Source organism: Miscanthus floridulus, chromosome 16, assembly GCF_019320115.1.
Source record: "Miscanthus floridulus cultivar M001 chromosome 16, ASM1932011v1, whole genome shotgun sequence".
NCBI lineage: Eukaryota > Viridiplantae > Streptophyta > Magnoliopsida > Poales > Poaceae > Miscanthus > Miscanthus floridulus.
In genome coordinates, this window is record NC_089595.1 from 73,843,471 (window position 1) to 73,858,090 (window position 14,620).

Here is a 14,620-nt window from a genome sequence, read left to right on the forward strand (position 1 = left end):
GGACCACCTCCGCGGCCACGCGCACCTCACCAACTGCATCCACCTCCGACACCACCATGGGCACGCGCACGGTCATGGGGGAGCGGGAGCGGGAGGCGCGTCGTCGTTGGGCCGGAGGCGGAGCCCGATGTTCGTGGCATCCGCGTCGCTGATGCGCGACCTTATCGCGCTGCAGTGCTCGCGATCGCTCCGGGATCCATCCACGCGCCGCTCCGTCGAGTCGTCCAGGGTGGCTGGCCGACCCCGACGCCGACGCCGACACCGAGGACGACGCCGTCAATCTCCCCGCCACCACCATCTACGCGACAGCAGTGCCCCCGGCCCCTGCACGTGAGACTGGCGGCGACTCGGCAGCTCACTCGCTGCCTTCTCGTCCGGTGGCGGCGCAGCAGCACGCAGGCGCGAGCTTGAGAGCGGGCGAAGGATGGCAGCGGCGTCGTAGGCGAGCAGCTTCTTCTTGGTCTTCTATGCTCGCTCTTTCTCTCTCTCTCTCTCCGAGCTCGCGTGAAGCTTCGCCGAGCAGCAACAGAGCTCCGGCCAGCTGCTGCCATTCCGATCCATGAAAATACCTAAATTTTCCTATTTGGCACCGTGGGTTTCTGCAGCGAGAAAGGGTATTCACGTCATTTTGCCAGTTACTTGACACCGTCACTGTCCTAAATGGACGGTAGTGCCATTTACGAAAGTAAATTTCAATTATGTGCCAGATAAGAAAGTTCAAATTTTTAGTGTTAAATACGAAACACTAATTTGTTTTGATGCTAAATAAATAATTCTCTCAAAAATAAACGAAGCTGCTGCGCTCTCTCTCGTTAGTTCGTGCTTATCAAAATAAGCCGTGAGTATATATATATCGTTCTATTTATTAATGGATTTTATTTTATTTATAAAAGTTGCTTTTCATGCTTAATCTAACAGAATAAACTGTTCGCTAGAATCGTCGTTCGACATTTCTAAATATTTCTACGCACTAAGTAATTTAACTTGGGCGCTTATTTGAGTCCACAAAACTAAGTCACATAGGATTCACTTATCACATCAAGTATATTTTAAATAAAAAATTCTGAGAAACTCGTTTCAAAATTTTTTACTTAGATCTAAATCGTGATGCTAAACAAACTCGTAACACAGGATGTTACACGTCCAGTCCCTGGTTGCAACCTCGGCCACGCCGTCCCAACCCTGGCCTCCCATGTGCGCACCAGCCGTGGTGCCCAGCCGCCCTCGTTCGTTGGCCATGGCCACGGTCACGAGGCCCGCAAGCTCCTCGGTGGATCCGTGGAGTAGGTCTAGCGCATGCAGGTCCTGTGGATTGGGCAGGCAGCCGCACAGGCGTGGCATCGCGGTAGGCGACGCAGCTGCTCCAGGCACAACGTACGTGGGGCTTCGGCCGACAGCTTCGAGCACGCTGGCGGGGACCTTCTCCCCCATCTTTCTATAAGATGCAACGACATAAGCTCCAGTCCCCTTTTGCCTCGCGAGCTTGGAGCATCAAGGCAGCACAATCGGGGCTCTTCCTGTAGGCCGACACACGAGGTCCGACATGGATGGACAGGTGAGCTCCGGTGTAGGCCGACACACGAGGTCTGACATGGATGGACAGGTGAGCTCCGGTGGGTAAAGGGAAGAAGAAGATGTTGTTATTGTGGGGCGTAGGATATTGGGGGATATGCAACTCCCTCTTCATCAAGGAAAGATGAGAGATTTTTTTTTGCGACCACCAAAAAAAAAAGAGCTATTAGGAGCCGCTGAAGCAATGAAAGTGACTCATGCCTCCAAATATGACAGATTTATTGGGACGGAGATGGTATAGGAAAGCTGCTTAGCTCTACTCCTCATCCAAACACTTTGAATTTAGAATTGCCTTGTCCCATCCGTTCAACCCATAAAGCAAACAAAAGCTAAAATCATATAGTGAACACATGATGTACCACTTCATTCAAAATACGATAATTTCTTATTTAAACCAAACAACCTATCTGGATGCTCACTTCCGTCTACGAGCCTGTTTGCTTGTTGGTTTCAGCCAGCCCAAACCAGCCAGCCAACAGTATTTTTCTCTCACAACAAACCAGCACCAGCCAGCCCAAATCAACCAGCGAACAGGCCGTATATATATATTTCATTCTTCGTTATAGAATCCTTCGACCAATTATTGACCTATTTTATGAATAATAAATAAAATAATAATAAATGCGATGCCTCTACTCGGTTTAGTATCAAATGGGTCCCAACGGTCAGGGAGCAGGTTGCGCGAAGAACCGGTCCCAACGGGCAACGGAACGGAACGCAGCCACCTCACAGGCTCACACTGCCCAGACGTCCGTCGAACGGTCGAAACTATACTCGTAAAAAACGAGAAAAGAAAAATCAGACCTAGAGAGCCGGAATCAATAAAGTGAACGTAAACCAAAATCAATTCATCCCCGGTGCCGAACGCCGAACGGCGTGCTGCGGCTGCCGAGAGTCCGGACCACAGCTCGCGCCGCCAGCCGCACCCGACCCGCCTCGTCCAGGCGTGCTCTCCCTTCTCCCGCGCCGTCGCCTCCGGACCCGCTGGGCCCAGCGCGCGCCGCCCCACTCGGACGCGCCGCTGCCCTCCCGGTGTGAGGCGGAGGTGCTTGGGGACCCGCCCCCCATGGCGAGCGCCGGCAACAGCGGCAGCGGGGACGACGATGCAGGAGGGAAGCTCCTGGCGGATCGCTACCAGAAGGGCGAGGTCCTCGGCGAGGGCACGTACGGAGTCGTCTTCAAGGCCATCGATACCAAGGTCCCCTTCCCACACCAATCTCCTAAACCGTCCCTTTCTGATATGCGGGAGGCCACCAAGTCGAGAATTAGAGCTTCGCTAGTCCGATCCACGCGGCTTCGAGCGTGGCCAGGGTGGTCGCGGGATTTAGCTTTAGGGGTTAGAGGGTTTTGCACGGCGTAGCCCGTGAATTGGCGTCATTGAGTGGTTGGGGCTTCGCTCTTGATTGACTCGGACTCGGGTAGTTCTACTGCTATTCCAAATTAGTCTTCCAGCTGTTCTTCATGCTGTGCAAAACCCTCCATTCCAAATTATAAGATGTTTTGGCTTTTTTAGATACATATCTTTTGTTATGCACTTAGATATATACTATGTCTAGATGCGCATGTATGTGAGGTCTTTGGTCTAAAAAATGTCTAGATACGTAATAAAAACAATGTACCTAGAAAAGCCAAAACGACTTATAATTTGGAACGGAGGGAGTAGTAGTTTTTCATTCTGATTGACCTGTTTTGTTCATGAGTTGCTGGATGCTGTTCCTTTACAGACTGGAAATACAGTCGCAGTAAAGAGAATCCGGATAGGGAAGGACAAAAAGGAAGGTGTCAACTTCACCGCATTGAGGGAAATTAAACTACTTAAGGAGCTGAAAGATCCTAATATTATAGAGCTGATTGATTGTTTCCCTTACAAGGAAAATTTGCACCTTGTATTTGAGTTTATGGAGACTGATCTGGAAGCTCTCATAAAAGATAAGAACATAATACTATCTCCAGCTGACACAAAATCATATGTCCAGATGATGTTAAAAGGCCTAGCATTCTGCCATAAGAAATGGGTGCTACACAGGTACCTACTATCTTGCTAATCCCCTTCTAACAAAAACAGCATTTGATAAGCTGTGTTGCAGGGATATGAAACCAAATAATTTACTCATTGGTGCCGATGGGCAGCTCAAGCTTGCTGACTTCGGTCTGGCCCGTATGTTTGGGAGTCCAGGAAGGAACTTCACTCACCAGGTATTTTTATAGACTTGTGTATATGTGCATCTAGTTAATTGTTCCCTCAACTTAGAAGCTGGTTGCAGAAGCAAGGTTCACTTAGAGCACCTTCTTTTATCATTATGTTTCTGATGCATATTCAGATAAATGGATTTAATTTTCCTTTTACCAAGGAAAACCATGACATGTGCATGCCGGAATTTGTTGATTCTATGCAATTTCCTTGCAAGAGCAGTGATCATTGAAGCTGTGTCAGTAAATTTATTTTAGTTCTTTTTGTACTTTGTTTAATGTAATCTATTTTGGAGCTTTATTATAGCCCTTTTGCTAGAAATTGTCTGCTAATACAAACGATGCAATATCTTAAGCCACCAAAGTATCTTTGCAACTGCTGCCTTCCTTAAATAGTGAAAAATGCTTAATCTGGTACGGAACAAAATACATATACGTGAGGAAGATCTTAGTGTATTTCCAGGATATCCCAGTGGACATCCTACTTCATATACAAGCTTTAGATTGCTGTTTTTCTTGCATAGCACTACTAGAAAAAATGCTGATTTTATTTTTATTTTTATTTGGGAAGTTGCTTCCAGCTAGTCAACTTTTCTGATTAGCGAAGATTCTAGTGTATTATTCATTTGTGAAGGATATCCTTTTTCATACATAATTACCATCGCTGGTTTTCATCTCAGCATTACAGACCTGGAAGTTCTGCTAATCATAGTATTAGGAAATGACTCATTAGGAAGGCTAGCATTAGGAAAGGATCCATCAGGATCATGTATTTTAGGATAGTGATTAACCATAGCCTAGTTGCCTTGTATTGTATTGTGACTGTGGCTATATATATCCAGCACCCCCCCACATTGGGTGTGTGGTGTGATTCTTATACTTCTCTACATGGTATCATGAGTCCGGGCCTAGGTCCAATCGCCCACTCGCTCCTCCCGCTGCTGCGCCACCACCCTGGTCGCGCCCCTCTCTCCCTCTCCCACCCCCTGGCACTGGTCCTCCTTGCCAAGCCGCCAGCATGACTACCCCTCCCATTCTCAGTGACTCCTCTGCTGCCCTCATCGACTCCTCATCCTCAGCCTCGGCATCGGCTGTCTTTTCCATTCCCCCCTACGCCACCATCTCAGTCAAATCCCATATGCTGAATCACCCTCGAGTTGAAGCGCCCTAACTTCACTCGTTGGTCATCCTTCCTCTCCCTCTGCGGCAAATTCGTCCTTCTCCTGCACATCGATGGCACACAGGAGGCACGCCCTACCGACGCGGCCTGGGTTGCTGCTGACTCCTGTGTCCGCAATTGGCTCCTCAGCACCGTCGGGGACGACGTCCTCGATCTCGTCGAGGCCTCGGATCAGACTGCCCGTCAGCTGTGGACGGCGATCTCCGGCATCTACCAGGCGAACAAGGCCTCTCGCGCCGTCTTCATGAGTCACGAATTCCATTCGATGACTCAGGGTGACCTCTCCATCGACGCCTACTACCAGAAGATGAAGACCACGGCCGATGCCCTGCGCGACGTCGGCCATACCGTCATCGAATCGCAGCTCGTCCTCAACCTGCTGCGCGGCCTCAACCCCCGTTTTTCCAGCGCCGCCGACAACATCGCGGATTCCAATCCGCTGCCCAACTTTGCCACCGCCCGCGAAAAGCTCGTCCTCAAGGAGCTTCGCCTTGCCAACGAGGGCCAGGTCACCTCCTAGACCCCCCTCCTCGCAGGAACTCCTTCCTGTGGCACTGCCTGCCATGTGTCCATGGGCAGTCAAGGCGCTTCTGGCCACGGCGGCCGGTCGGGCAACAACCAGGGCTCCCGTCCTGGCAATGGCAGCAACGGTGGCGGCTATCGCAATCGGCGGAAGGGTCGTGGCGGTGGTGGCGGATCGTCCCAGGGAGGCAGCCGCGGCCCTCCCTAGCCAGCCGGCCCCTGGTTCTGCTTCTCCCCTTAGGGCGGCCAACAGCAGCAGTGGGGCGGCTACTAGCAACAGTGGGGCCTCCACAGCGGCCCTGGCGTCCTGGGCACCCCTCCGCAGGCCCACACTGCCTTCGCCCCAGCACAGTACTCCGACGGCGCCCCTCCTCAGCCGAGCGCTGGTCCCTGAAATCAGGCCGGTCTTGTTGCTGCCCTGAACCAGCTGTCCCTCCAGGGTTCAAACCCTTGGGTCCTCGACACGGGTGCTTCTACACACATGTTGCCCTCGGATGGTATACTCCTCTCCCGCCTTCCTCACTCCGATTCTTTCATTACTGTTGGTAATGGCAGTAACATTCCTATATCTTGTCGTGGTACTTCTACCTTGTCGGCAACCAACACTACCTTCCACCTTAACAATGTCCTTGTTGCTCTTGCTCTAGTGCGCAATCTTCTTTCTATCCGTCAATTCACTCGCGACAATTCATGTTCCATTGAATTTGATGCTCTGGGTTTTTGTCAAGGACCTGCAGATGGGACGCGTGATTCTTCGCTGCAATAGTGGCGGGGATCTCTACACCATCACCCCCATGCCACCGCCCACCTGCAGCCTCACCACCTCGGCCACACTCTTGCATCATCGTCTTGGTCATCCGGGTCCTTCCGCCCTCGCCACCCTACAGAACATGTCTGTCATCTCATGTAATAAGCAGCCGCGGTCTTTATGTCATGCCTGTCAACTTGGCAAACACACCCGGCTCCCATTCAGTAGCTCTACTTCTGTCACTACCTCTATCTTTGAGTTACTTCACTGCGATGTATGGACATCCTCTATTTTGAGCACTTCGGGGTTCAAATATTATCTTGTGATGCTTGATGATTTTTCTCATTTTTGTTGGACTTTTCCATTACCGCCACAAATCTGAGGTTCATCGCCATCTTGTTGAGTTCATCGCTTTCGCTCGTACGCAGTTCAGCGTCATCCCCAAAGCATTTCAGGCTGATAATGGTACCGAGTTCCTCAACCGGGCCACTACTGACTTCCTCTCCAGCCACGGCATCAGCTTGCGCCTCTCCTGCCCCTACACCTCCCAAAAAAAGGCAAAGCCGAACGCATACTTCGCACCATCAACAACACCATCCGCACTTTGCTGCTCCACGCCTCCATGCCACCACCATACTGGGCTGAAGCCTTGGCCGCCGCGCCCATCTGCTTCTGTACAGCATGTCATCCCCTACCAACTCCTTCATCAGCAGCTCCCGGATTACTCCTCCCTTCGTGTGTTCGGTTGTCTCTGCTACCCACATCTCAATGCCACGACATCCCACAAACTCTCCCCTCGATCGACCCCGTGCGTGTTCCTCGGCTACCCTTCTTCCCACAAAGGGTACCGCTGCCTGGACATGGCCACTCGGCGTGTCAGTGTCACGTCATGTTGTGTTTGACGAGACTGTGTTCCCTTTTGCTGTAGCTTCGTCGGCGGCCTCCGTGCTGTCATCACTTGACTTCTTGACGCAGGGACTTTCTCCACCAAGCTGACAATCCGCCTCCTGCTACTGTTGAGCGCTCGTCTGCGCCTCTTCCCAGCAGCAAAGCTGTGTTGCTGGATTACCAGGACCCGGCGATCATCTACGCTGGCCCGGTGCAGCTTCCGGGCGGGTCAGCACACCCTGTTCCGCGTCCGGGCGGGACTGGTCGCTTTGGGGCCACCTATCAACGGCGTCCACGATCCCCGGCGCACCCTATAGCGCCCCCAGCGCCCCCTGCGGCGCCCATGGCACCCCCTACCGCGCCTCCAGTGCCCTCGGCGGCACCCCCGGCGCCCCTGCGGCGTCCTCAGCATCGCCTGCTGCACCTCCACCACCTTCTGCGCCCGGTGACATGGCTGCAGACCGGTAGCTGGCGTCCGGTCGACTGCTATGACTTCTCCGCCACGACGGCCTCCCCGATTCCGGCCAACTATCGTAGCGCCCTTGCCGACCCCAACTGGCGGGCTGCGATGTCGGCGGAATACGATGCTCTCCTCGCCAACGGCACCTGGCGCCTCGTACCTTCGGCCCCCTGATGCCAATATTGTCACCGACAAGTGGTTGTTCAAAGACAAGTTCCACTCCGACGGTACTCTGGCTCGGCACAAGGCGCGCTGGGTCGTCCGCAGGCTTCTCCCAGCAGGCTGGTGTCGACTACGACGAGACCTTCAGCCCGGTTGTCAAACCGACGATGATCCGCACCGTCCTCAAGCATCGCCGCCTCACGCTCCTGGCCCATTCATCAACTGGACGTGAAGAACGCCTTCCTTTATGGGCATCTTGAGGAGACGGTCTACTGCCAGTAGCCGTCTGGCTTCGTCGACCCGGCCACCCCCAACTACGTCTGCTTGCTGCAGAAGTCCCTGCACAGACTCAAGCAGGCGCCCCGGGCTTGGAACCAGCGATTCACCAGCTACATCCGCTCCATCGGCTTCGCTGCCTCAAGTCTGACGCCTCCCTCTTTGTGTACAAAGAGGGCGCTTGCATCGCCTACCTGCTCCTCTACGTCGACGATATCATCCTCACGGCGTCATCTCCTGAGCTGCTCCAGCACGTCATGGCTCGCCTCCACTCGGAGTTCGCCATGACGGATCTCGGCGACCTCCATCACTTCCTCGGGATCGCTAGTGACACGGGATCATTCCGGTCTATTCCTGTCCCAGCGCCAGTACGCCGTCGACCTCCTCCAACGGGTTGGCATGTCCGAGTGCCACCCCACTGCCACGCCGGCCGATGCACGGACCATGCTGTCCGCCACCGACGGTGCCCCGGTGGCTGACCCCTCTGAGTACCGAAGCCTTGCCGGCGCCCTTCAGTACCTCACACCGACGCGGCCTGACTTGGCCTTTGCTGTTCAACATGTCTACTTGTTGATGCATGACCCACGTGAGCCGCATATGGCGCTGATCAAGCATATCCTACGCTATGTGAAGAGCACGCTCTCCGCCGGCCTCCACCTGGGCACCGGCCCCGTCAACCAGATCACCGCCTACTCCGATGCTGACTGGGCAGGCTCCCCGGACACCCGCCGCTCCACCTCCGGCTTCTGCGTCTTCCTCGGCGACAATCTGGTGTCTTGGTCATCCAAACGCCATACCACGGTCTCCCGCTCCAGCGCGGAGGCCGAATACCGGGCTGTTGCACATGTCATCGCCGACTGCTGCTGGGTGCGGCAACTCCTTTAGGAACTTCACATCTCGGTTCCCTTGGCTACAGTGGTCTACTGTGACAACGTTAGCGCCATCTACATGACTGCTAATCCTATCCACCACCGTCGCACCAAGCATATCGAGATCGACATCCACTTCGTTCGCGAGAAGGTGGCCCTAGGGCAGATTCACGTCCTCCACGTTCCTTCGGCTCACCAATTCGCGGATATCATGACCAAGGGTCTTCCTGTGCAGCTGTTCAGACTTTCGGTCCAGCCTCTGCGTCCGTGATCCTCCTACCGCTTCGACTGCGGGCGGGTATTAGGAAATGACTCATTAGGAAGGCTAGCATTAGGAAAGGATCCATCAGGATCATGTATTTTAGGATAGTGATTAACCATAGCCTAGTTGCCTTGTATTGTATTGTGACTGGCTATATATATCCAGCACCCCCCCCCCTCCCCCCACATTGGGTGTGTGGTGTGATTCCTATACTTCTCTACACATAGTTCCTATTTAGAATATTTTATTATGCAGTCAAAGGCCAGCTCTAGTTCTCTGTGTTGAGTAGTTATTTAGCGTTTTCCTTGTATTTCATTCCTTTATTAACTAGACTAGATTTATTTTGTCCTGGTAGTGGCAGGCATGTGACTTTAACTATTTTTATATGTAGGTCTTTGCTCGTTGGTACCGGGCACCAGAATTATTATTTGGCTCGAAGCAGTATGGATCTGGGGTGGATATTTGGGCTGCTGGATGTATTTTTGCTGAACTGCTAACTCGCAGAGCCTTTCTCCAGGTTAAGAACCTCTTAGTTAGTTAATTTTTTCAATGGAATTCACCCTGCTCCATTTAAGACAAAGAAATGCTTGTATGCTGAGAAGTTAATGTCCATGGCTAAAGTCTCTGTTCATTGATGATGCACTAACTACATGTGTTAACTAGATTTGTACATCAGCTGTCATTTTTGCAGCAGGACCAGGCTATTTTTGATATGAAAAACTGTCTGTTCCTAGTTAGGTGAAAGGACTGATGCTGCAACCAGCCTGCTTTTGAACTTCTAAATAATTAATAGACCACTGTAGTGGCCTCTGTGATGATCAAAACTCAGACCACAGGTTCTGTAAAATGGGATTTTAATTTCTCCCAGCCACTAATTCCTAGCATTTTTTTGGCCAGATGTGCCAACAGAAACAAATTTAGCAACCCATACTTCAAATGTATTAAATCAGAATCTAATTTTGCCTACTCACTATCCACGTGCATTATGTTTGGGGTACAATACTCTACAAACTTTCATAATAATATTTTGGTTCGACATTTTGAGCGCCACTAGGACCTAGTGAAAGGGTTGTTTCAGCTGGTGAATGACTGGTATGATTTTTTAATTGGGTTCAAAAGAAGGCCTGCACTAGGCCAAACTCAACATAAAATTCTACTTCCCTTTACTATCTTTAGATATTTGAACAACAAAGCCTTCTATTCCCAAGCAAGTTGGGGTAGTCTAGAGGTGAAACTCAACATGAGAGACAAAAAATGTAGAAGAGCAAAAGGAAAAAGAGTTCCTAGCAATAGTAATAAGAGTAGACCAGTAGCCTAGTATTGGTTCTGGCATGTGGATTACTGATTTCCATGCATTTCTATCCCTGGCCAGTGTGTTAACCATCAGAAGCTAAAAGCAAATTCTTTATGGATTGTGCTTTCTTGAAAATCTGTATCAGTACTTTCTTGTTTTTTTCCCTATTAGCATTTGAACAAAATATGTTACTTGAAAGGGCGTACATGAAGGGCCATAGTAAGATTTATCAAGGTTCTTACTGGGGACCTTTTCTTCGTTGTATTTGCATTTTCCATGTTGTCTGGAAGGTTAATTATTGCCATGTGATGGGAGGCCTTAATGTCACTGCCATGCAGTGGATCTGCTAGAGCTTGCAAACTCTTATATGGAGAACTAATGCATTCTGTTTTTGTTGGGATAGAGCTCTAGCCTAACACCACATAAATTACTTGGGAGTTGTGTTATTTCTCTGTGTTTTCTTGTTCTTATTCTTGTACTTGGTTGTGCATGCTTGCAAAGTTCCTTTGGACAGCAGCATCTAATAGTAAAATACCTAACTTGTTTAAGTGAAAAAGAAAAGAAAAGCAGTTGAAGTGTTGTTTTTAGTTAACGAAAATTCTTCAGGAATTCTACCATTGAAAATCAAGTTTTTACTTGCTTAGTTATCATTCTGCATATAGTTTAAATTTCGTGGACTCAATCTGTCATTGAGAAGAAATGGCCAAGGATATTATTAACCCAGCTGTAGCCAGCCTGTAGAAATGTCCAATCCCTGCGCCGCCTATGGGAAAAGCTCACATGAGGGAGAGAAGAGGCCTTCCGGCCACGTGCTCGGGCGGCTGCGAAGAGGAGAGGGATGGGGATGGAGGGGGTTAGCGGCGGCGGCGCTGCTTCCGCCCGTGTCACCCCAAAGGGACTGGCGCGGGTCTTGTATACAGTTCAAAGAATTCTCAAATGAACCATATATATCTTACAAGAAGATTGTGCAAAATATCTATTTGTGCATTTAAAAATAAAGATACATATGTGCAAACAAATATTATCTCTTGAAGTGTACAAGTAAAAAGTTAAAAATATGTGTGTATCTCCACAGGTGGTGTAGGTAACCCATGTCCTTTTATGGGTTTAGTTTTTGTCCAAGTTCATAAGTTGTTTATTTTAGTTTATATTAGAGTGTTCAATTTCTTTCATAAATTGTAAGTTGATATGATCTGGAATGAAAAAAAAAAATCTTTCATCCATATGAGAAAAAGTAATCTTGTTGCACCGTTCACTTTTTGGGTGCAAAATTGCAGCAGATTGATTTTTTTCTTAGATTTATCTCTCCATATATTTGCCTTTTTTAAATATGTAACATTTTCTCTGGACGTGTTTCTAGTAACTAAAAATATTGTAACCTAAAACTTGTATAGAATATGTAGAAGGCCAGTAAATGATTTGAGTTAAGCTACCACTTGACTGGGATTAAGGATACTTGTTCTTATTAATGGCTTTATCTCCTGGAACACATTGGCATATCAGATCTTTTGCCTTTTTTTTTTCGTGCGTCACTAGACACATTGTTTTGCAAAAAGGAGACTTTAGGCATGCATAGAAATAGTGTAGATGATTTCATTTCTTCGAAATTTTGGCAGTAATGGCCTTTACTGGGTGGTCCTAGCAAAAGTTTATACTGGCCGAAACTTCTCACTTTTGTTTGAATTCAATAATTCTGTAGAATTTAAATAAACCAACATAATATTACAGTTCTGCACTTCTGCTCACCTTGTCCTGGTCTGATCCCTCCTTAAGGTGTTGTTTTTCTCAAATTTTTTTAGCTGACATGGTTCTCAAATTTAGAAATGGAAAAATTATATATTCTGTTCAGGAGGTGAATAGAATAAGTGACCTCAAGTATGGGCCTGAAGCATGCCTCTCACCAATCGAGCACTCCTTGGTTTAGTTTATAGGGTTTTGTTTCTCTTTATTCTTGCATCAAGAGATTTAAATTGAACAATGATTTAAACAAGTTGATTTAAAAACAAAATCGGTAAGCAAGCATTACTGATGCATGATGCCCAGCAATTACTTTTACTAAACTGTAGAGTTTGCACTACAGAGAACCATCATTTGGTTTTTCTTGTTGAACGGTGTACCATGTACCTAGATTTTTTTTGCGCCTCTCATCTAGGTACAACTGTAGTATCTGTTCATGACCAGATACACACACCAACACCACACACACTCACACCCACGCACACCTCAAGTACACAAACAGATCCTACAACTACACCTAGATTCCAAGATCGTGTCCTTGAAGAGATCACCGAAACCATCCAAGGCTCCGTAGACGACGGGCGCGTCGTAATCCCTTTGTAGCTCCACGCGAGAGAGGCCCTGTTAAAATGGGGAAAAACCCCGGTGGGAAATCATGGGTCGAGCAGAGCTCAAACCCACGACCGGCCGCTGCACCACCAGCAGCTCTGCCACACGAGCTACGGCTCGTTCCCACCATGTACCTAGATGTTGCGATTGGGAAACTATATTATAGTCAGTGGGTGGCAATTCCATTATTGTAGCGACAATTCAAGCAGCTTTATTAAGGGACACCTGAGTAAAAAAAAAGTTATTTTGCAGGGTTCTAGTGACATTGATCAACTTGGGAAGATTTTCGCAGCACTTGGGACCCCAAAGTCTTCTCAATGGCCTGACATGGTTTATCTTCCTGATTATGTTGAATACCAATATGTTGCTGCACCTCCACTACGTACATTGTTTCCAATGGCCAGCGACGATGCTTTGGATCTTCTGTCAAAAATGCTTACATATGATCCAAAAGCAAGAATCAGTGCTCAGCAGGCTCTAGAACACAGGTGCAACGATATGACTGATTGGAAACTCTGTTCCGTTCTCTTGCTTGTATGGATGACAAATGTTTATGTTTGGTTTTAAGGTACTTTTCATCGTTACCTGCTCCAACAAGACCATCACAGCTTCGAAGGCCACGGCGGAAAGGAGGGAATAGCAAGATACCTGATCTGAACCTGCAGGATGGCCCTGTGGTGCTCTCCCCGCCCAGAAAGTTACGTAGGGTGACAGGGCATGAAGGGATGGAAGGTATGCACAGGGCAGATAAAGTGGACGAGCATCCTTCTGGGATGAGGCATACAGATGACATGCCCAGTCAGAGTTCTAGAATTCCAATGTCAGTGGATGTTGGAGCTGTGTTTGGCACACGACCTGCACCTAGGCCAACATTGAACAGGTAAACAGCACTAGCCTTGCTGAGTAAAGCTTGTACTACTATTTATATGAACAATGCAGCTGTTCTCGATGCATATAAGATTCGGTGTACTTAGCTCTCATGTTGTGGGAAATAATTGAACATGTCAACCTCCTGTTTTGCAGCGCAGACAAGTCTCGTTTAAAACGGAAACTTGATATGGACCCAGAGTTTGGATATGCGGAGTAAAAGAAACATGTTTACATGCACCATTCTTTTCTTACTGGAATGTTGATTATTAAAATATTCTTTGGGAGATATTTCCACAATTTACTCAGAAAAGAGAATTGCATTGAAGCCACAAAATTGCACCGAGGGATTCTGACAGAAGAAACTGAGCTGAGAGATTATTCTAATTTATCCGGAGTCTCATAGGGCATTACAGCTAACCAATTCCGTAAGGAAGGCTCTTAAAACAGTATGCTCTATGGGATGCATGAGTGTGTTATGGGGAATTGGGGGATAGAAGAGCTTGCTCCAGTTAGAATGTGTGTTTGTACGTGTTTGCCAAGATTGTGCTGAAGCATCTGATCTACTGGTCCTCTATTCTCCGTGGTGTCAATTTCCGTTCAATTCTTGTATGGACACTGAGCTTTGAGCATTTTTCAGCCAGACACCTTAGGTACAGTGATTTTTTATTGTAACTAAGAGCAACTTATATTATCTGACATTTCTTGTGAGATGATTAAACAATGCATGAAGAAAAAGGGGAAAAAAGTGGTTTTGATTTCCTGACCTCCGAGTACAATGTGTATTTTCTTCTTTTTCTGAAATGGAAAATTCCATTACTCAGATACCGCCATGCCGGTGGAATAGCGTTGGCAACCAAATCAAGCATACAATGGAATATTGGAAAACACACTACACTGACTCAGATTTGACCCTCACACAAGCAACAAGGTCGTGATTACAAGTACGTGAAGCATAAGATTGAAAGTTTGAAACATTTCTGA

The 14,620-nt window shown here is 48.5% G+C and overlaps 1 protein-coding gene across 2 annotated transcripts; it reads left to right on the forward strand.

Annotated features, from left to right (window-relative positions):
* The first annotated feature begins 2,394 nt into the window (after window positions 1–2,394).
* Window positions 2,395–14,399, forward strand: LOC136513003 (cyclin-dependent kinase D-1-like). Of its 2 annotated transcripts, none has more exons than XM_066507005.1 (7): window positions 2,395–2,770; window positions 3,297–3,598; window positions 3,660–3,768; window positions 9,521–9,646; window positions 13,022–13,257; window positions 13,338–13,649; window positions 13,793–14,399. In XM_066507005.1, the coding sequence occupies exons 1-7, from the start codon at window positions 2,639–2,641 to the stop codon at window positions 13,854–13,856; spliced, it is 1,281 nt and encodes a 426-aa protein (XP_066363102.1). In that variant the 5' UTR covers window positions 2,395–2,638; the 3' UTR covers window positions 13,857–14,399. The 2 variants fall into 2 exon arrangements, with proteins under 2 accessions (XP_066363102.1, XP_066363103.1); XM_066507006.1 differs by having other exon boundaries at window positions 13,798–14,399.
* The last annotated feature ends 221 nt before the right edge of the window (window positions 14,400–14,620 follow it).

What these genes read in the sequence shown, in the direction of transcription:
- LOC136513003 (XM_066507005.1), top strand. Translation starts at nt 2,639, where the DNA reads ATGGCGAGCGCCGGCAACAGCGGCAGCGGGGACGACGATGCAGGAGGG. An exon ending in TCAAGGCCATCGATACCAAG is followed by an intron (nt 2,771 to 3,296) that starts GTCCCCTTCCCA and finishes GTTCCTTTACAG; the next exon opens with ACTGGAAATACAGTCGCAGT. An exon ending in GAAGGAACTTCACTCACCAG is followed by an intron (nt 3,769 to 9,520) that starts GTATTTTTATAG and finishes TTTTATATGTAG; the next exon opens with GTCTTTGCTCGTTGGTACCG.